Below are 26,767 nucleotides of genomic sequence, written 5' to 3'. Positions count from 1 at the left end.
CCACTTGAGCCACAACGCCACTTCCGGCTTTTTTCTTTTTGCTTATGTGGTGCTGAGGAATCGAACCCAGGGCCTCAGGCATGCAAGGCAAGTGCTCTACCACTGAGCCATCTTCCCAGTCCACTTACCAGAATTTAACCCAGTACTTGCTCTTGAAGTGATGGTTCAGTATTTCCTAATACATTTTTCACAGTGATTTTGTTGTTGTTGGTCGTGGGTCTTGAACTCTGGGCCTGGGCCCAGTTCCTGGGTTTTTCAGCTAAAGGCAAGTGCTCTACCACTTGAGCCACAGCAACACTTCCAGTTTTCTTGTGGTTAATTAGAGATAAGTCTCACAGACTTTCCTTCCTGGGCTTGCCTTGAACCACAATCCTCAGATCTCAGTTTCCTGAGTAGCTAGGATTGCAGGCATGAGCCACAGGTACCTGACTACTTATCTTTAATGAAGCAAAAAGGAGAGAACAAAATCAACATGAAAATAGAGGTTTGGGAGAGGAAGTAGAAAGGGAAAGAGAGGAAAGGGATGTGTGTGTGTGTGTGTGTGTGTGTGTGTGTGTGTGTGTGTGTGTGTGTGTGTGTGTGTGTGTGTGGATTTACAGTAGTGGGTATCAAACCCTGGCCTTTATACATGCTAAGTAACTGTACTATCACTGCATTATATACCCAGTCCAAGAAAAAAGAAAAGTTTATTTAATTATTTTTGTGTGTATTGGTCCTTGAAGATTTTTTTTTTTTTTTTTTAGCTTATGGCTAATACTCTACCATTTGAGCTACAATTCCACTTCTGGCTTTTTGGTGGAGATAAGAGTCTCACAGATTTCCTGCCCAGGCTAGCTTTGAACCATGACCCTCAGATCTTGGCCTCCTGAGTAACCTGGAATAACAAGGTGTGAGCCACCAGCACCCAACTTTGAATTGTTTTAGATTTTATTTTTTATTTTTTTTTATTCCGGTCCTGGGCCTGAACTCTGGGCCTGGGCACTGCCCTCAGCTCTTCAGCTCAAGGCTAGCGCTCTATCACTTGAGCCACAGCACCACTTCTGGCTTTTTTCTTTTTGCTTATGTGGTGCTGAGGAATCGAACTCAGGGCCTCAGGAATGCAAGGCAAGTGCTCTACCACTGAGCCACATTCCCAGCCCTAGGATATAGTTTTTACTTGTCAACACTTTAAATATTCTGGTCATCCATTTGTAACACTTGTAAAGGCTTTAAAATGGGAAGTGTGTGAAAAATTGAAAATGGGGGTGCTGGGAAGGTGGTTCAGTGGTAGAGCGCTTGCCTTGCATTCCTGAGGCCCTGGGTTCGATTCCTCAGCACCACATAAGCAAAAAGAAAAAAGCCAGAAGTGGTGCTGTGGCTCAAGTGGTAGAGTGCTAGCCTTGAGCTGAAGAGCTGAGGGACAGTGCCCAGGCCCAGAATACAGGCCCCATGACTGGACCCCCCCCCAAAAAAAAAAAATTATTTTCTATAACCAAGATGTTTGGCACATGCCTCTAATTCCAGCACTGGGGAAATTGAGGCAGGAGGATCACAAATTTAAGACAGATGTAGGCTAGATGGTAAGACCCTATTTCCAAAAAAGAAAAGAAAGTTTCTGAAAGTGTTTTGGATTTCTATCATTATGAAAGATCTGTTAGGATGTATTTATTTTCATTTTTATTTTTTTCCAGTCCTGGGGCTTGAACTCAGGGCTTGGACGCTGTCCTTGAGCTTCTTTTGCTCTAGGCTAGAACTCTACCACTTGGGCTACAAGTGCCACTTTTGGCTTTTTCTGTTTATTGGTACTGAGGAATCAAACCCAGGGCTTCGTGCATGCTAGGCAAGCACTGTACCACTAAGCCACATTCCCAGCCCTAGGATATAGTTTTTACTTGTCAACACTTTAAATATTCTGGTCATCCATTTGTAACACTTGCAAAGGCTTTAAAATGGGAAGTGTGTGAAAAATTGAAAATGGGGGTGCTGGGAAGGTGGTTCAGTGGTAGAGCGCTTGCCTTGCATGCATGAGGCCCTGGGTTCGATTCCTCAGCACCACATATGCAGAAAAAAAAAGCCGAAAGTGGCATTGTGGCTCAAGTGGTAGAGCGCTAGCCTTGAGCTGAAGAGCTGAGGGACAGCACCCAGGCCCAGAGTTCAGGCCCACAACCGGACCCAAAAAAAAAATAAATAAATAAAATTGAAAATGGGCCTATGTGGCTGGAAACACAGAGAATACTAACATCAGATGAGACAGGGAAGTCAAGATATGCATAACTTTATGGACAATGTTAAGAAAAGTCAGGCACAAGAAAAAAAAAAAAGAGAAGCTAGGCATGGAGGTATCTGCCCATGGTCTCAGATACTCAGGAGGCTGGAAAATGGAAGCAGTATTGCTTGAGTTCACAAGTTCAAGACCAGTTCAACATAGTAAAACTTTTTTTCTGGTGAGGGGAGTACCTCAAATAGTGATTGTTAAAGCTTGGGTATTTATGTCTTTTGAAGATGACATTTATTTTATTTTAATCTCCCCAACCCTACTCCCTCTTCTTAAAACAATTTTAACTGGTTTTACTGTTCTACTTTTATATATGCATCATGTTTATATCCTCTTTTAGCCCTTTTTTACCTCTCCCCTCTCCTGCTCTTGCCTGCTGTCCTATTAGAGCTTGTTTTACTTTCCTATCATTTATTTTCTTAATATTAGCTTATATTAATTATACAGAGGAGGATTCTGTTACATTTCCACACTTTACAATGTGTTGCAATCAATTTCACCCTCTTACCCTCCATCCCATCTTTTCGAAAACAATTTCAGTAAATTTCACTGTTCTGTTTTCAAGAGTTGCTAATAATCTATTTCAGCTGTATTCAACTTCCTTCCTGTTTTTTGTTTTGTTTTAGTCGTGACAGTTCCACATACGTTGTCCTTTATTTTTGAGACAGTCTCACTGTATAACCCAGGCTGGCCACAAACTCAAGACTGTCTGCCTCAGTTTTCCAAATGCTGGGAATATAGGCATGTATTACTATGTCTGTCTTACATCATAAATTCACATTTTAATTTTTTTTTTTGTCAGTCCTGGGACTTGAACTCTGGGCCTGGGTGCTGTCCCTCAGCTCTTCAGCTCAAGGCGAGCGCTTTACCACTTGATCCACAGTACCACTTCTGGTTTTCTGAGTGATTTATTGAAGATAAGAGTCTCACGGCCTTTCTTGCCTGGGCTGGCTTTGAACCTCCATCCTTAGATCTCAGCCTCCTGAGTAGCTAGGATTACAGGCATGAGCTACTGGCATCCGGTGACATTTTAACATTTTAACAACTGCATTTTAACATACTTGACTTCATCTATAATTCTGTACATTCTATTTTATTTGGAAAACATATACGTAGACTGCATCAGAATGCCAAATTTTATGACCCATTGTTTCCATTATAACACTTGAAGAGTATGGGTAAAACAAAATTAAAATTAAAAACAAAATTAATGCTAGGTCCTGGAAGCTCATGCCTAAACAACGGCTAGTCAGGAGGCTGAGATCTGAGGATTGTGTTTCAAAGCTAGCCTAGAAAGAATGGTCTGAGAGATTCTATCTCCAGTTAACAGCAAAACAAAACAAAACAAAAAACTGTAAGTGTGGTTCAAGTGGTATAATGCTGGCCGTGAGCAAAAACACCCCAACAACCTGAGCAAGAGTGCAGGACTCTAAGTTAAAGTCCTGGTACCAGTACAAACTAAAATAAAATAGAAATAGAAATCAAAGATAACTAAGTACTTTAAAACTATGTTTATCAATGCTTGTTCTTTAAGATGAGCCTAGTGAAGAGGGAGGTAGAAATAGTGAAATTATTTAAAGGTCAGTTTAGGATATATGATGACAACATTCAACACATTTTTCATGTCACAGGAATGAATTTTAAAATTGTTAAACTTTAAATTCCTCCTGCTTTTTCAGAAACAATATACTCATACAGCAGTTATGAGGCAGATCCATCTGAATTAGGTAAAAAAGATGAGTAGTAGAATACTTTGAAGATTCAAATTCAGTTTGGTTATTTCATTCACTTGTTTTTCAAGAAAGGTCCTAGTTAATTGTTAAAGACTAGACAAAAATTATTTATTTATTTATTTTTATTTTTTTATTTTTGAATATAGAGAAACTTTATTTAGACTTCTTTTAAAATCAATCTAGTTTAAAAGTAAGTTGAGGTTACAAGAACTCAAAACTAAGACAAGTTAGACAGACATAGAACAGACAAGTGGACAGAGGGGAGGGCAGACTGTAGTCAGACCTTGTCCATCTTGGAGATGAGACAGGAGAATGAACAGATGGATGGACAGACAGGAGAGGGCTGTCTGAGCTCAGATCTTGACCCTCTTGGGTCCGGTTGTCGGGCCTGAACTCTGGGCCTGGGCGCTGTCCCTCAGCTCTTCAGCTCAAGGCTAGCGCTCTACCACTTGAGCCACAGCGCCACTTCTGGCTTTTTTTTCTTTTTGCTTATGTGGTGCTGAGGAATCGAACCCATGGCTTCAGGCATGCAAGGCTAGCGCTCTACCACTGAGCCACCTTCCCAGCCCTGCAAAAATTATTTAAACTAATATATTAAATTATTGATCATTAAAATAATTCTTCCAGGCCCAAGATGAGACTCAGAGGGAGGCTGTTTGCTCCCAGAATTACATAAACAAACAAATGCTAAAAAACAAAACAAAACCAAAGAACTGCACAATTTTAAGCACATGAGTTTAATGATTAATGAAGTTTATTATATAATTTGTTTTTTCAGTCCTGGGACTTGAACTCAGGACCTCTGGGTACTGTCTCTGATCATTTTTGTTCAAGAATAGCACTCTACTACTTGAGACATACCTCTACTTCCAGCTTTTTGGAATTGGAGATAAGAATCAATCTGGCTTCAAACCAGATTACTCAGATCTCAGATTCCAGAGTAGCTAGGATTACGGGTGAGCTACCAATGCCCCCTCCTATATATCATTTAATTTTAAACCACTTATTAAAAGCTGGAGGCATGGCTTAGTGGTAGAAAGCTTAACAAGAATTAGATCCTGAGTTCAAACCCCAATATTGCCTAAAGCAAGTAAGTAAATAGATAAATATATACCACCATAAAAAATAAAGCCAAGGGCTGAGAAGGTAGCTTAGCGGTAGAGTGCATGCCTTATAAGCATGAGGCCCTGGGTTCGATTCCTCAGCACTACATAAACAGAAAAAGCCGGAAGTGGCACTGTGGCTTCAGTGGTAGAGTGCTAGCCTTGAGCTGAGGAGCTGAGGGACAGCGCCCAGACCCAGAGTTCAGGCCCCATGACTGGCAAAAAAAAAAAATAAAGCCAAGTTCCGGTGGCTCAAGCCTGTATTCACATGGGGCTGAGATCTGCGGGTTGTAATTTAAAGCCAATCCAGGCAGAAAAGTCCCAGGAGACTCTGATCTCCAATTCACCACTCTCAAAAAAAAAAACAAAACCCCAACCCCAAAACAAAACAAAAAATGGAAATAGAGCTGTGGCTCAAAGTGGTAGAGAGCTATTCTTGAGCAAAAGAGCTCAGGGACAGCACCCAAGCCCTGAGTTCAAGCCCCACAACTGACAAAAAAATAAATAAAGCTTTCTGGTGTTAGTGAGTCATACCTGTAATCCTAACTACTTAGGACTCTGAAATCCAGAGGATAATGATTCAAGGCTAGCTCAAGGAACAAAGTTCAAGAGTCTCATCTCTAAAATAACCAGTAAAATGCAGAGTAGTAGTGTAGCTCAGACAGTAGATTGCCTAGTAAGCAAATGAAAGGCCATGAGCTCAAACTCTAGTATTGCTAATAAGTAAATAAATAAATCCCTCATTAAATTTGTTATGTGCAAAGATAAAATGTGAGCCTTAGAAAATGTATAAATTAAATTTTTTCCTATCAAAGTTGCCATAGCCATTACCAGTATGCTATAATTAACATTAACATAACAATTACCTAAGAAAAATAATGTGAGGGATTTTTTCTGGGTTTTGTTTTGTTTTTGTTTTTATTCTCTAGGGTTTGAACTCAGAGGTTTACAATTAGGAGACAGATACTCTATCACTTAAGCCACATTCTCAGCTCTTAAGACTAACTTTTAAAAAATGATATGTGAGCTGGGCGCTGGTGGCTCACGCCTGTAATCCTAGCTACTCAGGAGGCTGAGATCTGAGGATCACGGTTCAAAGCCAGCCCGGGCAGGAAAGACTGTAAGACTCCTATCTCCAATAAACCACCAGAAAACCGGAAGTGGTGCTGTAGCTCAAGTGGTAGAGTGCTCGCCTTGAGCTGAAGAGCTGAAGGACAGCACCCAGGCCCAGAGTTCAAGCCCCAGGACCGACAAAAAAAAAAAAAAATGATATGTGGGCTGGGAAGGTGGCTCAGTGGTAGAATGCTTGCCTAGCATGCATGAAGCCCTGGCTTTGATTCCTCAGTACCACATACACAGAAAAAGCCAGAAGTGGTACTGTGGCTCAAGTGGTAGAGCGCTAGCCTTGAGCAAAAGAAGCTCAGGGACAGTGCCCAGGCCCTGAGTTCAAGCCCCAGGACTGGCAAAAAAAAAAAAAAAAAAGGAAAAAAGAAAGGGAAAAAAATGATGTGGTAATAATAGAAATTTGAAATGACAGATTTATTAAACATTTTTAGGCCATCATGTTCCAAAAGGCTATAGGAGACTCAAAATGACAGAATGTAAAATAAAACACTGACAGACACAACAGATTATCTCAGGAAGACCAGTTCATATAGTTATGTCTACAGTAAATTTATAACTTAATTTGCAAGCTTTTCTCAGAGATATGTAAGTGAAGAGGCAAGTTATATCTTCCAGTTAACATAGTAAATATACATTGATTGTGACATACTTATTTCTCCAGAATATAGAAGGTCAAATTAAGGTGATATTTCATTTTCTTGACTTGTAAAATGAAGAGATCCTCTAGATTTCTGGGTAAGAGCAATAGCTAGCGATTCCACAGTGATTTTTACTATTTCTTGCCATTCGAATATATCCTTGTTCACCAAAGCTGATGCCCCAGCTGAGAAAAAGAAATGACATAAAATGAAAAACAAATACAATAAAATCATACCTCCTTTTATCTGTTTTTGTCCTAGAGTGATTTCATATGAAACAAATACCTAAGACATGCCGGGCGCTGGTGGCTCACGCCTGTAATCCTAGCTACTCAGGAGGCTGAGATCTGAGGATCGCGGTTCAAAGCCAGCCCGGGCAGGAGAGACTGTGAGATTCCTATCTCCAATAAACCACCAGAAAACCGGAATGGTGCTGTAGCTCAAGTGGTAGAGCGCTCGCCTTGAGCTGAAGAGCTGAGGGACAGCGCCCAGGCCCAGAGTTCAAGCCCCACAACTGACAAAAAAAAAACAAAAACAAATACCTAAGACAACAATGCAAAGTTCATCCCAATGTTCCTGCTTTGTAAATATGCCTTGTGTAAGAAAAAGTATTTATATGGCTCCATTTCTAAGTGTTTTTGCATAATAGGATCATCATAAGTAATGATTTTGTAAAGCAAAGCAAAGCAAACAAGCAAGAAAAAGAAAGAAAGATTCCTCTAGGATAATTTTTGTTTTATTTTGATTATTTGTTTTTTGTTTTTGTGCCTGTCCTGGGGCTTGAACTCAGAGCCTGGGTGCTGTACTTGAGCTTTTTTGCTCAGAGTAGTGCTCTACCACTTGAGCTACAGTGTCACTAATGCTTTTTTTTTCTTTAGAATAGTTGATTGGACATAAGAGTCTCATGCGCTTTCCTGCTCAGGCTGGCTTTGAACTGCAATCCTCACATCTCAGCCTCCTGAGTAGCTAGAATTAGGTATGAGCCACCAGTGCCTTACTAGGAACAACCTTTAAGATGTTTTAGTGGCTTAGTGATAGAGTGCTTACTTAGCATGCATGAAGCCCTGGGGTCAATTCCTTAATACCACATTGAGAGAAAAAGCTGGAAGTGGTGCTGTGGCTCAAGTGGTAGGGCACTAGCCTTGAGCAAAAGAAACTCAGGGACAGTGCCCAGGCCCTGAGTTCAAGCTCCAGGACTGGCACAAAAAAAGCAAAGCAAGCAAGCAAGAGAAAGAAAGAAAGAGAAAGGAGAGAGAGAGACAGAGAGAGAGAGAGAGATTTTGAGCTGGGCACCGGTGGCTTACACCTGTATTCCCTCAGGAGGCTGAGATCTGAGACTGGTGGTTTGAAGCCAGCCTGGGCAGAAAACTCTGTGAGACTCATCTCTAATTAATCGCAGATCTCAGGGACTGCACCTGGGCCCAGAGTTTGAGTCCCAGGACTGGCCAAAAAGAAAAAAGAAAAAAAGAAATACTTCAAGTGATTTTAATGAAAATGTCATAGGAAAGGGGATTCTAAAGTAACTGATGAGCAGGGCAGATTAGAAAGACCTGAATGGATAAATTTTATCATAATTGAAGCTATTCAAAAATAGAATGTGCTCTTTTGTGAGGAAGTAAACTCCTTGGCACTGGAAATTTTTGAGCAGAGACTTGTTGAACGACTTGTCAGGGATGATGCTGAGAGAATTCATGGGATAGACGTAGAAGACACCAATGATCTGCTCACTTTTTTATTACATGCACATAGAAGATTTAACATTTTTTTTGTAGAATGATATGAACTTATCAATTTAAAAGTTAACATATATGGAAATAAAAATTAGTTGGATGCTAATGGCTCATGCCTGTAAATCCTAGCTACTCAGGAGGCTGAGATTTGAGGATTGTAGTTTAAAGCTAGCCTGGGCAGGAAAGTCCATGAGACTCTTATCTCCAACTAACCACCAGAAGCCAGGAGTGCTAACTTTGAGGGGAAAAAAAAAAAAAGCTTAGGGGGCTGGGAAGGTGGCTAAGTAGTAGAGTGCTTGCCTTGCATGCATGAGGCCCTGGGTTCCATTCCTCAGCACCACATAAGAAAAAAGAAAAAAGCTGGAAGTGGTGCTGTGGCTCAAGTGGTAGAGTGCTAGCCTTGAGCTGAAGAGCTGAGGGACAGCGCCCAGGTCCAGAGTTCAGGCCCCATGACCGGACCCCCCAAAAAAACAAAAACAAAAACAAAAAAAGCTCAGGGAACAGAGCCTAGGCCTTGAGTTCTGTCCTTAGGACTGGTGCACATGTACACACACACACACACAACACACACACACATACAACACACACATGCACACACACAAATTTTATGCTATTATCACCATAATTTCATTAAAGAAATGACATTTAACAACAAAACTAAAAAGAACGAAAAAAGAAAAGAGGATATGGTCTCTCACTTAAGGATAGTCCTTTGAATCAAATGAATATAACTTTATGACAAGTCTGAATTTCTTTATAATTCAGAGATTTTGTCATTGTAATTATACAAATTATTAGATAAGGCAGAATCCATTCAGTGCTAAAACTACAATACAAGCAGAAGCATGAAATTGAGAATAGCTAGTGTATTTGGAGTGCAGTAAAAAAACTTAATTGAGCCAGCTACCTGTGGCTCACACCTGTAATCCTAGCTACTCAGGAGGCTGAGATCTGAGGATCACAGTTCAAAGCCAGCCCGGGCAGGAAAGTCTGTGAAACTCTTATCTCCAATTAACCACCAGAAAACCAGAAGTGGTACTGTAGCTCAAGTAGTAGAGCTCTCACCTTGAGCTTCGCCCAGGCCCAGAGTTCAAGCCCCACGACAGAGAAAAAATATATATATAGTTGAAAGGAAAACTGGGTGTGTTTACTGGAGAATGAGAGAAGATTGAGCCCAAAGCACATGATAGTGCATGCCTGTAATCTCAGCACTTGAGAGGCACAGGCAAGGATTATTAGTTTGAGAAGAAGTAGTAGAATCTTGATGTTGAGGTCAGCCGAAGGAAGCTGTTGCAAAAGTTTGTAAAGGAAGATAGTGTATTTGCATGTAGTGGAGAAACTTAAAGGGCTGGTTTATTGCCAGAACTCAAGTTGCATAATTTAATGAAGCTGTGTTTAAAAAATTTTTTTTGGGGGGGAGGGTGTCATGGGGCTTGAACTCTGGGCCTGGGCGCTGTCCCTCAGCTCTTCAGCTCAAGGCTAGTGCTCTACCACTTGAGCCACTGTGCTACTTCTGGTTTTCTGAGTGGTTTATTGGAGATAAGACTCTCACAGACTTTCCTGCCCAGGCTGGCTTTGAACCTTGATCCTCAGATCTCAGCCTCCTGAGTAGCTAGGATTATAGACATGAGCCACTGGTGCCCAGCTGTTAACTATTCTATGTATCAACCCCCAGTGGACATTTTTCAAGTCTTATTTTGTCTCTTTGTACCATTTAGTACAGTTGTCTACTCTCACCTCACTTCTTTCTTGGCTTTGAAACATTATTATATCTGTATTTTCTGGTCTTTTTTGTAACTTCTCAACTTCTTTCTTGGACTCCTATTTTAGCTTCCTTTATGTACTTGCTGCCTCCCCACTTAAAACCCTTTAATGGCTCGCCAATAACTTTACACTAAAATGCTAACTCCATCGTTACCTCTTATCAATGGGTGTGGTTTTTTGTTTTGTTTTGTTTTATATTGAATGTGTAGAAAAAGTATGTGTATGTTATGAGGAATAATTAGGGTCAGTACATGAAAAAAATATAGCTGGGCTGGGCTGGGAAGGTGGCTCAGTGGTAGAGCGCTTGCCTTGCATGCATGAGGCCCTGGGTTCGATTCCTCAGCACCACATAAGCAGAAAAGGTTGGAAGTGGCGCTGTGGCTCAAGTGGTAGAGTGCTAGCCTTGAGCTGAAGAGCTGAGGGACAGCGCCCAGACCCAGGGTTCAGGCCCCACGACCAGCCAAAAAAAAAAAAAAAAAAAAAAAAAAATATATATATATATATATATATATGCTGGGCACCAGTGATGTATGCTTGTAATCCTAGCTACTCAGGAAGCTGAGATCTGAGAATCATGATTAGAAGCCAGCCCATGCAGAAAAGTGCCTGTGAGATTCATATTTCCTAGTAACCACTCAAATACTGGAAGCGGTCCTGTGGCTCACATGGTAGAACACTAGCCTTGAGCACAAAGAGGCTCAGGGACAGCACTCAGGTCCTGAGTTCAAGCCTCACAACTGAAAAAAGTTAAGATACAGAATTTCCCAACGTGGGCTGGGAATGTGGTAGAGTGCCTGCCTGGCACGCATGAAGCCCTGGGTTCAATTCCACAATACCACATACACAGAAAAGTCCAGAAGTGGCGCTGTGGCTCAAGTGGTAGAGTGCTAACCTTGAGCAAAAGAAACACAGGGACAGTGCTCAGGCCCTGAGTTGAAGCCCCAGGACTGGCAAAAAAAAAAAAAGAATTTTCCAAGTGTGGCATCATGTTGGTATTCAGAAAGTTTCAGAGGTTTTGGAGCATTTTGGATTTCAGATATTCAGATTAGGGATGTTCACATATATTAAACAAAAGACAGTGGGAATGAGAAAGTCACATGGCCCAACACAATCTCTTTATCGGCTCACATGAATGAGTCTAGGGGGAAGAAAAGGAGTATAAAGTGGGGAAGGGGATTTGGATTTCTTTGAGCTGCTAAGTTGGAAGTTGGATAGAAAAATCTGTTGCTTAGGAAGGAGGTAATTTTTAGAAGTTATAAGCTAGAAATCATCTACATAATGGCAACGATTAGACCTGAAGGAAAAGTTAAGTGTTTCTGTTAATATGTGAACCAATGTAAGGGACAGGTGGAGAAAATCTAAGAGGCTTAAGATAATGTAGTGAAATAAGTCACGATAACGTCATAGAAGTAAGTGCAGTAGAAAATTTATAAAGCAGAGACAGACATCTTTTATTTTTGTGTCATAGTATGTTTCCAACCTTGAAAACACTAGGATTACAGACGTGAGCCACCGTCACTGGGCACTAATATTTTATCAAAAGGGAAAATTGGGCACACAGTCATGCGCACAGGAGAATTCCATGTGAAGATGAAAGCAGCGATAAGTGTGATGCTTCTACAGGCCAAAAACCCCAAGGTGGTCAACAAACCTTCAGAAGAGAGCATAGAGATATTAAATCTTTCTTTCTTTCTTTCTTTCCCTTCCTTCCTTCCTTCCTTCTTTCTTTCTTTCTTTCTTTCTTTCTTTCTTTCTTTCTTTCTTTCTTTCTTTCTTTCTTCCTTCCTTCCTTCCTTCCTTCCTTCCTTTCTTTCTTTTTTTCTCTCTTCCTTTCTTCCTTTCTTTCTTTCTTTCTTCCTTTCTTTCTTTCTTTCTTGTTGTGGGGCTTGAACTCTGGGCCTGGGCGCTGTCCCTCAGCTCTTCAGCTCAAGGCAAGTGCTCTATCACTTGAGCAACAGCACCACTTCCAGTTTTCTGTTAGTTTATTGGAGATAAGAGTTCCATGGACTTTCCTGCCCAGGCTGGCTTTGAACTGTGATCCTCATATCTCAGCCTCCTGAGTAGCTAGGATTGTAGGTGTGAGCCACTAGCTCCTGGCCAAAACATTCTTTTTAAAATGTAAAACTAGGGCTGGGAAGGTGGCTCAGTGGTAGAGTGCTTGCCTTGCATGCATAAGGCCGTGGGTTCAATTCCTCAGCACCAACCACATAAGCAAAAAGAAAAAAGCCGGATGTGGCCCTGTGGCTCAAGTGGTAGAACGCTAGCCTTGAGCTGAAGAGCTGAGGGACAGCGCCCAGGCCCAGAGTTCAGGCCCCACGACCAGACCAAAAAAATAAAATAAAATGTAAAACTATATTTAATTGAAAATATTGCAGATTCCTAACTTTATTAGAGGTAGTAATATATACTTGAAAATCATAAACATGTAGGTTATGGCTAAAGTTGTAGGAATGGGATGATATAGAAAAATATAGAATAAAAAGATATTGTGCAGAGGATGGATGGGAGGGAGATACCAACATTTAGGGCTAACCAAAAGAATTCTTGTTCATAAGAGGAACTGAAAAAAAAATAGAGAAGTACTGAAGAAGACAAATGATGAAAACAAAGAGATGAAGGCTAGATAGTAAGTGGAAAAATGGAGGAACTGAGTAACTTAGAATATTATTTGGTAAGAAACTATAGATGTTTATTATTGTTAATGTCATGATGATGATCATCATCATAATCACAATATCATATTTGTTGATGTTCCTTCAAATTCTTGATTTAATTAAATAGACAATAATTTACAAATATATTACCTGTTTTTCACAAGCCAATAGTCTTTCCCATTAAGATTACCATAGCCAACCACTACCACACCATGATTCACATTCTGAGTACATTCTGGGTCATCGTAGACACCTGAGAACAAAATTTAGTTGTGGGAAAAGAATGAATGCCATCTGATAATAAAAGACATTTGAAAATTCTCTTACTTTTTCTTAGACCATTTTGGACATAGGACAAGATTAATTAAAATGTTAGTAACATACTTTTATGTATCAACTATTTTAGAGCTTATAATTCTTTGACATCATGCTATATCTTTCAGTTTTCCTGCCAAGTTCAGCATCAGTTCAATTCCCTCAGATGTTTTGATCCATGTGTGCATTGCATAATGTGTTTGTCTCTTCAAACACATAACTTCTTTATTTGAAAACATTAAAATTTCTTTCATCCAGTCTTTTGAAATATATACTATGCTTCATTAGTTATAACCATCTTTTTTTGTTATTTATTTATTTATTTTGCTGGTCATGGTGCCTGAACTCTGGGCCTGGGCACTGTCCCTCAGCTCTTCAGCTCAAGGCTAGTGCTCTACCACTTGAGCCAGCTTTTTCTGCTTATGTGGTGCTGAGGAATCGAACCCAGGGCCTCAGACATGACAGGCAAGCGCTCTACCACTGAGCCACCTTCCCAGCCCCTGTTATTTTTTTTTTATCGAGGAAAGATCCTGAGTGCTGGAATTGCAGCCATACATCACTACAGTCATCTATAATAATCTTTCCAGTTACTGGGGATTGAACCCAGGTCCTCAAGTATGCTAGGCAAATGTTTGAGTCATGCTCCAGCCTTGGAGTATTTATGGTCATCTTAATAAGCAATACTACAAAGTACTGTTTACTCCTATATAACTATAACTTAGTACCCATTGGTCAAGTAGTCCCTATTCCTCCCCTCCTCCTATTTTACCACTTTCTCTTAACAATTATTCTGCCTTTTTTTTTTTTGGTGCTGGTTCTGGCATTTGAACTCAGGGCCTGGGCACTGCCCCTGAGCTTTTGTGGTCAAGGCTAGTGCTCTACTACTTGAGTCACAACTCCACTTCCACCTTTTTTGGCAGTTAAAGTTTCACAGACTTTCTACCCAGGCTGGCTTTGAACCATGATCCTCAGAGCTCAGCCTCCTAAGTAGCTAAGCTTATAGGCGTGAGCTATCAGCACCCAGCTAGCCTGCTTTTAACTTACTGGTGTTAACTATTTATTTATTTTATTGTGATATTAGGGATTGAACACAGAGCTTCAAGCAAGCTAGACAAAATGCTTTAGTACATGAGCCACATCCCTAGTCTGAAATCATTTTTTAAGTATTCTCATAGGAGCAGTACTTGTCTTTCTGTGACTGTCTTATTTCATTTAGTATAATGATCCCGGGTTCTATCCACGTTGTTGCAAACATCAGGATTTTCTCTTTCATGGCTGAAAAATATCCCATAGTCTATATATACTACATTTTCTTAATCCATTTATCAGTTAGTGGACATTTGGGTTGTTTCCATTTCTTGGCCACTTTGAATAATGTGCTGCAGTAAACATGGCAGTACAGATGTCTCTTCTACGTACTGATTTTCCTTTATACCCAGTAGTGGAATTGTTGTATTACAGTAGTAATTCTTATTTTAATTTGGGGAAGAATTTCCATACCACTTTTTATAATGGCTGTACTAGTTTATATTTTCAACAACAGCTTAATCACTTTCAGGTTGTATGACTTTAGGTAAACCAACTTCTCTACTGAGATTTTTCATTTGCAACTTAGGGTTATTGTGGTGGTAATTGAGATCTGACACATAAGGAAGTTAGCATATTACCTGGCATGTAATTAGAAGTGGCTATAAAATGTTAATATAAAATGTAACATTCTGGTTAACCTATATGCTAAGTTAGCATATAACAAGAGGATAATATATCCGTTTTTACCGCTTCTATAGAGAAAGAATGAAGGATGACTCGCATCTATGGCAACAGAAACAGGTCCTTTATTGGCCACAGCTTCTTTCAGTGCATCTTCACTTCCAAAGGGTAGCTCTGTGTACTTTGAACATGTAGCAGCTCGATTTTTTGAATCATAATGGCATTTTTCATCCTTTAAAAGTATAATCAGATAAAGAAGCATAGTTAGAATTCCTTTCTAAATCACCAATACTCTTTTTTTTTTTTTGTCGGCCGTGGGGCTTGAACTCTGGGCCTGGGCGCTGTCCCTCAGCTCTTCAGCTCAAGGCGAGCATTCTACCACTTGAGCTACAGTGCCACTGCCGGCTTTCTGGTGGTTTATTGGAGATAGGAGTCTCACAATCTCTCCTGCCCGGGCTGGCTTTAAACCGCGATCCTCCGATCTCAGCCTCCTGAGTAGCTAGGATTACAGGCGTGAGCCACCAGCGCCCGGCATAAATCACCAATACTCTTAAGTCTAGTTTTCAAATATGCTTTCCTTCTGCACTTTATTTTATTTTTGTCAGTTGTCAGATTTGAACTCAGGGCCTGGGTGCTGTCCCTGAGCCTTTGTGCTCAAAGTTAGCACTGTACCACTTTGAGATACAATTCCACTTCTGGGTTTCTGATGGCTAATTGGAAATAAGATTTTCACTGACTTTCCTTCCCTAGGTTGGATGTGACTGCAATCCTCAGATTTTAGCCTCCTGAGTAGCTAGGATTATAGGTAAGAGCGCCTGACTCATTCTGCACTTTATTGTTTTTGTTTGTTTGTTTGTTTTTCTTGGTTGTGGGGCCTGAACTCTAGGCCTAGGTGCTGTCCCTCAACAATTCAGCTCAAGGCAAGAGCTCTATCACTTGAGCCACAGTGCCACTTCTGGCTTTTTCTGCTTATATGGTGCTGAGGAATCGAACCCAGGGCCTCATGCATGCAAGGCAAGCACTCTACCACTGAGCCACCTTCCCAGCCCATCATTCTCTGCACTTTTTTTTTTCTTTTCTTTTTTTTTTTTTTTTTTTTTGGGTCCGGTCGTGGGGCCTGAACTCTGGGCCTGGGCACTGTCCCTCAACTCTTCAGCTCAAGGCTAGTGCTCTTCCACTTGAGCCACAGCGCCACTTCCGGCTTTTTTCTTTTTGCTTATGTGGTGCTAAGGAATCGAACTCAGGGCCTTGAGCATGCAAGGCAAGCGCTCTACCACTGAGCCACCTTCCCAGCCCTCTCGGCACTTTAAATGAGATCTGACACATAAAGAATATAGCATAATACCTGGCATGTAATGTTAATAAATTTTAGTATTACTTTAAAAATTTTTTGTATGCCTCTACTGGGTGTTGAACTTGGGGCCTTTTGCTCTTGCTCAGCTTTCTTGCTCATGGCTGGCACTCTACCACTTGAGCCATACTTCTGGTCCAGCATTTTGCTGTTTAATTGGAGATAAGAGTCTCCAATTTAGATTCATCTGCCAGGCCCAAAAAATTTAAAAAAAAAATCTACCTACTTAGCCTCATGAATAGGTAGGATTATAAATGTGAGCCAGGTGCCTGGCCACACTTTAATCTTTTAAAGTATCTACGACTCCTTTTTTCTTTCCTTCTTCTTCTTCTCCTCCTCCTCCTCCTCCTGCTCCTCCTCCTCCATTCCTCCTCCACCTCTTCTTCCTTCTCTTTCTCCTCCTCCTCCTCCTTCTTCTTCTTCTTTTTGTGCCAGTCCTGGGGCTTGAACTCAGGACCTGTGTGCTATCCTTGAGCTTTTTCCCTCAAGGCTAGTGCTCTACCACTTGAGCCAGAGCTCCACTTCTGGCTTTTTCATGGTTCATTGGAGATAAGTGTCTCACAGACTGTCTGGGCTGGTTTAGAATCATGATCATCAGATTTCAAACTCCTGAGTAGCCAGGATTATAGGCATGAGCCACATTGTCACCTGATGATCTGAGAATCAGACGAAGCATGGAGGCTGTCTAATAAGAATAACAAAAGAAATTAGGGAGATTATTCAAAGAGAATTTTAAAGATGGCTTGGCTAAAGTCTTTGTTTAATTATGAACACACCTTCCTTGTATAAAAATATTTTGCTGCTGGTTATCCCCACACTCCCACTGGGGACTGAACCCAGGTTCTATAACTATACTAGGCAACCCCTGAGCCACCCTACCAGCCCTTTGGTCTTGTATTTTATTGTGAAACAGGGTCTTCCTTTACCTATGGCTGGCCTCAAACTCCTGAGATGCTTGGATTATAGCAACTCTGATATACTATATACACCCACTGCCACTAACAAATTAAGGAGGCTATTGCAGAAGAAAGAAAACTTAGGAATTTAAGAGTTATTCATGGGTCTTCTCTCTCATACACATAACACTGTTTCTCAGATAATCGAGTAAGTGGTGATTCTGGTACAATGAGTCAATGAATTGAACAAGGTCATGGGATAGCACACAAAGTTTGCCTGTGACATACCACGGCTTTGTAGGGATAGGAAGCTTCCGAATCAATGCCATTGTTGTCAATGATGTACTGGAAAGCCTCTGTCATGAAGCCACCTCCGCAGCCTTTATTCTGATATTTGTCAGTTGAACAATCCACCAGGTTCTGTGCACTGAGAGATATCAGCTTTCCTGTTTTCAGCTTTAGCTGTGCTTCTAGTGCTCCCACAGCACTGAAAGCCCAGCAAGCACCACAGGCACCCTAAAATACATATAAGGTCACAAAGGAAACCACAGAAAATCAGTGAGGATAGCTTTCACAATACAGAGCAACTCCTAGCCATGCCACATCTGTCCGTAATTCTCAGGAAGCAGTCCTCACTACAATTTCCTTCTCTCTTAGACAGTGGGAATTAAGACTAAATCTTTTATTGTTCTCTAGGCAAGGTTCAACCTTGATATTTGTAAATATCTAAGCTCAGAGAATAGTGAGCATAGTCAAATATATTAATAGTATCCACTGAGCGTGTGCCAAATTCCACCTATCTTCACCTCTCAGAGGAGATAAATGTCTACAGTAACCTGATTTTGAGAGGCAATAGGTTGATTTCCTTCCTAAAGTATCCTTCCTCAGATCAAATGATACCTAGGAAAATCAGGTGTAACCTAACCAATGGATGAGATGAACACTAACCTGGCCTTACAGAAGGATGTATATAGTTAACAGTTTTTGTATACAACGGAGTTCTCATAACTACTGGTGTTCTAAGCACTGAGGGAGTAATAAATAAAGTGTAAATGTGATCCTTACCCCAAAGGACCTTACAACTTAGTAGGGAATACAAGAACAACAAACACAAAAGACTGAAATTCCTTTCCCAGTATATGGGTAAACAGAGAGAGAGAGAGAGAGAGGTCTGCAGGTCTGCCTAGAATGCATAGGCATGGGGTGGTAATACTCACCTGGTATTTCACTTCAGTAACACACCCTTTTTCTCTCCAGTCCATAGAATCAGGCAATTTCCCATTAGGGTTTGACTTATAGGTGACATTTCTCTGCCATTGGCTGGGAACTCTCAGGGAACTCATCAAAGATGCCACCTCTTCACTGGTCTACAGAGCAAATACACATCACTTTTCACATATCCTTGTTTGTTTGTTTGTTTTAAAGCTGGCAATATTAGTTTTAACCACAGTGTTTAATAAAATTAGAAATATAAATGAAGCAATGTAATATTCTTAAACTAAAATTTTTATACATTCAGCTACATGTCTTTTTTTTTTTTTTTTTGGTGCTAGTTGAACTTAGGGCCTGCACACTGTCCCTGAGTTTTTTTGCTTAAGGCTAGAACTCTACCACTTGAGCCACAGCTCCATTTCTAGCATTTTAGGGGTTGTCAGTTGGCAATAAGTGCCTCACAAACTTTTCTGCCTAGGCTGGCAATCCCTAGATCTCAGCATCCTCAGCAGCCAGGATTAGAGGCATGAGCTACCAGTACCTGGTTGCATGTTCTTTTTAATGTTCTAGTGTTTACAAATGCTAATATTTTTTAATTAATGAATTAATTTTTTCAAAAACGTCATGGGGCTTGAACTCTGAGCCTGATTACTGTCCCTGAGCTCTTCAGCTCAAGGTTAGTGCTCTACCACTTGAGCCACAGCACCGCTTCCAGTTTTCTGGTGGTTAATTGGAGATAAGAGTCTCATGGACTTTCCTGCCCCAGCTGCTTTTGATCCTCAGATCTTAGCCTCCTGAGTAGCTAGGGTTACAGGTATGAGCCACTGGTGCCTGGCCTGCTAATACATTTTAAAGCTAAGAAAAACAAATATTGGGGCTGGGAAGGTGGCTCAGTGGTAGGGCGCTTGCCTTGCATGCTCGAGGCCCTGGGTTAGATTCCTCAGCACCATATAAGCAAAAAGAAAAAAGCCTGGGCCTGGGCGCTGTCCCTCAGCTCTTCAGCTCAAGGCTAGTGCTCTACCACTTGAGCCACTGCGCCACTTCCGGTTTTCTAGTGGTTTATTGCCTGGGCTGGCTTTGAACCGTGATCCTCAGATCTCAGCCTCCTAAGTAGCTAGGATCATATGTGTAAGCCACCAGTGCCAGCTTCTTTAGTTACTTTTTAGTTTTTGTTGGGGCCAGCCAGACTGAGATCCTCCTATTTATGCATCTTGAACTGCTGGGTTGACAGGCATGAACCACAACACCCAGCTTACTGGTTTAATTGTAGTCTCTTTACTTTTTCTTTCTTTATTGCCCAGGCTGGCCTCTCCCTTCCAAGTAACTAGGATTATGAATGTGAGACACCACTCTTGGCTGGAAGATGCTGTGATTCTTAATTTTGGCTACAATGGTAAAATTTTGTAAAGTAGAACAAAATCTAAAACTAATGTGAGAGCTGGAGATGAGCTCAATTGTACAGCACTTGTTTAGTAAGCACAAAGCCCTGAGATTTATCTCCAGTATCACAAGCAAGCAAAAAAAAAAAAGAAAAACACACCCAAATAGCATATTATTATTATTTTGCCTGTCCTGGGGCTTGAACTCAGGGCCTGGGCACTGTTCCTGAGCTTCTTTTGCTCAAGGCTGGCATTCTACCACTTGAGCCACAGAGCCACTCTGGCGTTTATATGGTACAGAGGAATCCAACCCCGGGCTTCATGCATGCTAGGCAAGCACTCTACCACTAAGTCACATTCCCAGCCCTTTTTTTTTTTAATGGTTTTTACCTGGAAATCAAACCTAGGACTTCACATATGGTAGGCAACGGCTCTACTATTGAGCTACATCCCCGGTTCTGGCTATTTAGTCTCCTTTGTTTTTATCTTTCTTAGCCTCCTTTGTTTTTATCCTTTATTGTTATCTTTTTCCTTCAGATTGCTTTTGGGGAGACAGGAAACCATGACAGGAAAATAGGATTATTCGTAATTTACTTACCATGTCTCCTAGATGGTTCATGCCTAGATCATATGAATGCATCCCCATTGAATGTTCCAAATTGTGAAGCATCACAAACCTTAGATTCTTTTCCCAGATGAGACGCCGTACTACTTCTTCATTCTAACATATAAGGAAAAAGAACACTATTTTACTGCATCGTTGGCAAATTAAGTGTTTAATAAGACAAATATCATTTTACAAAGTAATCTACCAAATGCATATCTGTTTAGAAACAAATAAATAGATGAATCTATCCAATATATGTTTATATGTTACAGAATTCCTAATTTATTTCATAATTTAATGTTCATTAGTGGGAATGTTTTTCTTTCATGGACAATTTTTTTTGTTTGTTTTTGTTTTTTTTATTGTGAAAATACTGTACAGAGGGGTTACAATTACTTGGGCAAGATAATGAGTACATTTCTTATCAGGCATTGTAGCCTCCTCCTTTGTTTTGTTTGTTTTGTTTTTGGTGCTGGTCCTGGGGCTTGAACTCAGGGCCTGGGCATTGTTTCTGAGCTGTTTTTGCTCCAGGCTAGCATTTTACCTCTTGAGCTACAGCACCACTTGTGGCTTTTTCTATTTATGTGGTACTGAGGAATCAAACCCAGGGCTTCATGCACGCTAGGCAGGCACTCTACCACTAAGCCACATTCCCAGCCCTGTCCCTGAGCTTTTGTGCTCAAGGCTAGCAACTCTACCACTTGAGCCATGGCTCCACTTCTGGCTTTTTAATGGTTAAAAGGAGATAAGAGTCTCATAGACTTTCCTGCCTGGGTTGGCTTTGAACCATTGTCCTCAGATCTCAGCCCTCTGAGTAGCTAGGATTACAGGTGTGAGCCACGGGTGCCTGGCTTGGATAGTTTTGTTGTTGTTGTTGTTTGTTGTTGTTGTTTGTCCCTGCACTCTTTAGCTCAAGGTGAGTGCTCTACCGATTGAGCCACAGTACCACTTCAAGTTTTCTAGTGGTTTATTGGCATGAGCCACTGGCGCCCGGCGTGGATAGTTTTTTAACATAAAATTTAACACTGACTTTACCCAGAATGAATTCTTATGCTGGTTGTTGATTTTCTTGTTCTCTGGGAGATACATTTACATAGAACATACTGTATGCCATATACATGGGCATCCTATAATAACTGAAACCCAACAACAACAACAAGCTGTAGCCCAGTAAGCAGTCAGGAAAACCTGTTCTGCTCCATTTCAGGATATAGTACCTTCTCCTCTGGAGAAATTCTTACTATCATCCTAGTCATGGGCATGACCGTGCACAATGGCAATTCTTCCTAACTACTAGAAGAGAAAAAGTGGAAGAGATAAAAATAAACCTAACAAACTACTGGAAAAGAAAGATAGAAGTGAAACTAGAGATAAATTATCAGGGTAAGATACCAGTCAAATGTCATTTTCATTTCTCCTAAGGAATTGGAATCATTTAAAAAAAAAAAAAAAGAAGCATAGTGCCAGGCGTCCATGGCACATGCCTGTAATCATGACTACTCAGGAAGCTGAGATCTGAGGATCGTGGTTCAAAGCCAGCCCAGGCAGGAAAGTCTATGAGACTCTTATCTCCAATTAATTACCAGGAAACCAAAAGTGGCACTGTGGCTCAAGTGGTAGAGTGCTAAGCCTTGAGCTAACAGGGCTCAGGCCCAGAGTTCAAGCCCCACCACAGACCAAAAAAACAGAAGAAGCATAGCATTCATTTAACCATACAAACATATTAACTGCACATAAAACTGTAGTCATCTTTGAAATTAGGGACCTGGTCCTAAACAGAGTGAGTGAGGGTAAAATTCAGCACCACTATGGAAACCACATAATCATTTCAGTAGATTAATAAGATCTATGACAGAATTCAACATTCTTTTATGATCAATTTTTTAAACAAATTGAGTATAGAAGCAATGTTCCTCAACCAAATAAAGGCCATATATGACAAGCCCATAAGTAACATCATACTCAACCATGAAAAGTTTAAAAATCCTCTAAGTTTGGGGAAAAAAAGATGTTATCACTTCTATTTGTCACAGTAATAGAAATTGTAGGCAGAGAAATTAGGCAAGAAAAAGAAATAAAATGCATTTAAATAGGAAAAGGAAGAAGTGAAATAAAAAACTGATAAACAAATTCAGAAAAGTTGTGGGATACAAGATCAATAGTTTGAAGCTAACCTGGGCAGAAAAATCTACAAGACTATCGCCAAATAACCTGTAAGAACCTGGGCTAGAGGCATGGTTCAAGTGGTAGAGTGCCAGCCATGAGCAAGAAAGATGAATAAGAGTATGAGGCTCTAGGTTCAAGCCCTGGTATCATCATAAAACAATGAAAATGAATAAATAAATGAGAATTTAAGGTATATGTGATCTTTTAAGTTATTTCATACAAAATAACATTAAAGAAACTTGATAATTTACAAGTGACATAGTATATGAAGTAGATATTTTAAGCAATAAGGTTGTTAAAATCATTCAACAAGTATGCTTTGAAATAAAAAGTAGAAAACAGGAAGTCAGAGTCAAGAATTAACATCTACCAGCACTTCTACATGACAGGATCTATAAGAAGGACTTTTTGTTGCTCCAGTATGGCAATAATGCTGCCTCTTTAGGGTCTTATACTAATTTTCCCTAAGGTTGGGACTTACACTCCACTGTTTTGCTTTTACCTCTCTGTCAACTCTCTACTCCATTGTCACATTATTTGTGGGATTTTCCTCACCAACCTATCCTGTCAGACGGATTTCTCACTGCTACCACCCATGTCTTACTTACTATACTGTACTTAGCATTATCACATACTGACATTTTCATTTATATTTTTGTTTATTTCCTGTTTCTACCAGTATAATACAAGTTCCATAGCAACAAGAACTTTGTTTTGCTTCCTGCTATATAATAAGAACAACAGCATCTGGCAAGAAATAAGTGCATGAAGCCTGGCGCTGGTGGCTCACGCCTGTAATCCTAGCTACTCAGGAGGCTGAGATCTGAGGATCGCGGTTCAAAGCCAGCCCGGGCAGGAGAGACCGTGAGACTCCTATCTCCAATAAACCACCAGAAAACCGGAAGTAGTGCTGTAGCTCAAGTGGTAGAGTGCTCGCCTTGAGCTGAAGAGCTGAGGGACAGCGCCCAGGCCCAGAGTTCAAGCCCCACGGCCGACCAAAAAAAAAAAAAAAGAAATAAGTGCATGACATTTTTGGGAAACACCTCTATAAGAACAAGATTTTTTGGGGGAAGGGGAGAGATGGGGAGGGGGGAGATGGGAAGGGATGGGAAGGGGAAACAAAGGAGGAGGCAAAAATGCTTGATAAGAAATGTACTCATTATCTTGCCCATGTAATTGTAACTCCTCTGTACAGTATTTTCACAATTAAAAAAAATCATATCACAATTCAAGGATCAAAAAACAAACAAAAGAACAAGATTTTGAGAGGGAGAAAGCAGGGTACTTGTATAAAAACATATTACTCAAGTGGCAATTGTAGCTACCTTTTCCTTGTATTGTTTGCCATAGGTTTTCTTCCAGAGATGCCAATGATGATCCAGGGTGGGATCTTCATGGACATGGGCCACTGTGAAGGACCACACCAGGGACACCCAAACCAGCCATTTCATTCTGCTATGAGGAAGGTAATATAGGAATTATAGCTGTTAGCTACATATATTGCAACTCTGTTTTTCTAAAACAATATAGCAAAGCAAAGTCCATTAAAGGAACACTTGCTTGTAAATCAGAATTATATAGGTAACTTGGAAGAATATACAGACACAAGAAATGAGGACTGAATTATGTGTGAACCATTACTTCCAATACTCAGGATTTTAAAATGATTTTTCATAAATTTCCTATTATACCCAAAGGGTTAAAAAGTAGGGATTTTCCAGCCAGGCGCTGCTGGCTCACACCTGCAATCCTAGCTACTCAGGAGTCTGAGATCTGAGGATCATGGTTCAAAGCCAGCCCAGGCAGGAAAGTCCATGAGACTCTTATCTCCAATAAACTCACTCAGAAAACCAGAAGTGGCTCTGTGGCTCAAGTGGTAGTGCGCTAACCATGAGCTGAAGAGATCAGGCCGAGTAAAAGCCCCATGACTGACAAAAAAAAGTAGGGATTTTCCAAGATTTGCTTACAAATCTAATCGAGGTAAATTTTATTTTCTCCTTTCTGATATATATATATATATACTTGGGCAGGGAATGTGGCTTAGTGGTAGAGTGCTTGCTTAGCATGCATGAAGCCCTGGTTTTGATTCCTCAGTACCACAGAAACAGAAAAAGCCGGAAGTGGTGCCATGGCTCAAGTGATAGAGTTCTAGCCTTGAGCAAAAGAAGCTCAGGGACAGTGCCCAAACCCTAAGTTTAAGCCCCAGGTCTGGCAAAAAATATATATATATATCCTCAAGAAGAAAAATCAGGTTGTCTTTTGAATTTTTGAATCCATGAACCTGTTTTAACTGGCCTATTTAAATATCCAAACCCTAGTGCATAAACATATTGAAACATCTCATAGAAACCAACTAATATATATAGTTTGTATGATTTTATAAATAAATTTAATTTTAAAAATAAGCTAGGCATGGGGCTGGGAAGGTGGCTCAGTGAAAGAGTGCTTGCCTTGTATGCATGAGGTCCTGGGTTTGATTCCTCAGCACCACATAAGCAGAAAAAGCTAGAAGTGGCGCTGTGGCTCAAGTGGTAGAGCACTAGCTTTGAGCTGAAGAGCAGAGGGACAGCGCCCAGGTACAGAGTTCAGGCCCCACGACCGGCAATAAACGAAACAAACAAACAAGCTAGGCAGCCAGGCACCTGAGACTCACGCCTGTAATCCTAGCTACTCAGAAGGCTGAGATCTGAGGATGATGGTTCAAAGCCAGCCCAGACAGGAAAGTTTGTGATTTGTGAGACTCTTACCTCCAATTAACCACTGTGGCTCAAATGGAAGAGTGCTAGCCTTGAGCTGAAAAGCTCAGAGAAGGCACCCAGGCCCAGAGTTCAAGCCCATGACGGACAAAATAGATAGATAGATAGATAGACAGACAGATAGACAGATAAATAAATAAGCTAGGCTCAGTGCCATGTATCTGTAGTCCCTGCTGTCAGGAGGCTGAGCTAGAAGACTACGTTAACCCCCACTCCCACAAAAATAAAATACACAAATAGGAATAAGAATGAGGCTTACTGGTAAAGCACTTGCCTAACATGCGTGAAACTCTGGAATCCCCAGGACTTCACCAAAAAATAATTTTAGAAATAAAATAAACACCAATAGAGATAGTTAGAAGACAGCTTCTATTAGTTAATCTCCCATCCTTAGGTCATTTTCCTTTTTCCTACAAATCAAATATCTGCTTTTAAAGGAAGTAATTATTTTCTAAAACACCATTTCTATATTTAATTCAAAGAGACTAAGAGAAACTCAGTAACTAACTGCTTCAAACTAGATTCTACTTTCTATTTCTTTTAAACTCAGAAACAGTAAACTTTAAACATGTAAACTTTCCAATTATATTCCAAAGAAGACTAGGTTTAGTCTCAAGTACAGATTTTCAAGGAGACATTAATTTTAAAGAATAGTTCCTTTTTAATCAGACAAATGAGGCAAATTGAACAACACAACTTTTTTTTTTTTTAGTTTACTTCCTGAAAGCAAATATTTAAAACTTGGTAGGCAAAGCAAACTGAATGTCAGGAACCTAAAACCAAATGTCAGGAGAAAAATAAACAACAAATGGATAGTACATACACGATAGACCCAGCAGGAGCTTCCATAGTAAAAATCCGTGAGTTGGCGTGCTCACTCCAAAGATGTCACAGGAGGGAGAGATACATTAGTTCAGTTGCTTTAAAAAGAAATCAAAACTTGTCACATGAGGTATCCACAATGAGGAAGTGAACTTTCATTTCAGTTTCATTTAGTCTTGTAAGATCTGCTACCATTGGCCATCTTCTTACTGTCTTGAGCACAAAGTGAGTATAATAAATCATCATGATGAGCCCCTAGAACAAGCTCATGCTTGTAATTCCAGCTAGTTGGGAGGCAATACTGTAGCCTGGGCAAAGGTAGCAAGACCTTGTCTCAAAAACAAAATCAAGAGGCTATGAGTACTGTGCTTAAGTGGTAAGCCAAGGCTCAGGGTCCTGGGTTCTATCCCAGGTTTAGGGTGGGAGGGAGGCAGGGACCCCTGTGGGGAGAGAAAGAGCCTTCAGTAGAGGAGATCAAGAGAGTATGAGTAGAAGGTTATACATTAATCCCACACCCCACATTTTTTTTTTCCAGGTAAAGGGTAAGTTTAT

The 26,767-nt window shown here is 40.5% G+C and overlaps 1 protein-coding gene across 2 annotated transcripts; it reads right to left on the bottom strand.

Moving 5' to 3' along the window:
• Positions 1–6,610: 6,610 nt before the first annotated feature.
• Positions 6,611–26,391, bottom strand: Ctss (cathepsin S). Of its 2 annotated transcripts, none has more exons than XM_042681836.1 (8): positions 26,217–26,391; positions 23,963–24,092; positions 20,463–20,585; positions 18,491–18,640; positions 17,562–17,789; positions 15,093–15,258; positions 13,152–13,254; positions 6,611–7,038 (listed from the first exon to the last, which is right to left on the bottom strand). In XM_042681836.1, exons 1-8 carry the CDS (start codon positions 26,240–26,242, stop codon positions 6,939–6,941), a joined length of 1,026 nt encoding a protein of 341 aa, XP_042537770.1. In that variant the 5' UTR covers positions 26,243–26,391; the 3' UTR covers positions 6,611–6,938. The 2 variants fall into 2 exon arrangements, with proteins under 2 accessions (XP_042537770.1, XP_042537771.1); XM_042681837.1 differs by having other exon boundaries at positions 23,963–24,089.
• Positions 26,392–26,767: the final 376 nt, after the last annotated feature.

This window comes from Dipodomys spectabilis, unplaced genomic scaffold (genome assembly GCF_019054845.1).
Source record: "Dipodomys spectabilis isolate Male_0828 unplaced genomic scaffold, ASM1905484v1 ptg000069l, whole genome shotgun sequence".
Taxonomy (NCBI): domain Eukaryota; kingdom Metazoa; phylum Chordata; class Mammalia; order Rodentia; family Heteromyidae; genus Dipodomys; species Dipodomys spectabilis.
This window is presented reverse-complemented; position numbering and strand designations above follow the sequence as displayed.

Bases quoted from the DNA above. Each gene is read 5' to 3' on its own strand.
- Ctss (XM_042681836.1), bottom strand. From the start codon at position 26,242: ATGGAAGCTCCTGCTGGGTCTATCGT. The intron at 17,790-18,490 runs GTGAGTATTACC...TATGTATTTTAG, and splicing joins TTACTGAAGTGAAATACCAG to GGTGCCTGTGGTGCTTGCTG. The intron at 7,039-13,151 runs GTAATATATTTG...TCTTTTTCTCAG, and splicing joins TATTGGCTTGTGAAAAACAG to CTGGGGCATCAGCTTTGGTG.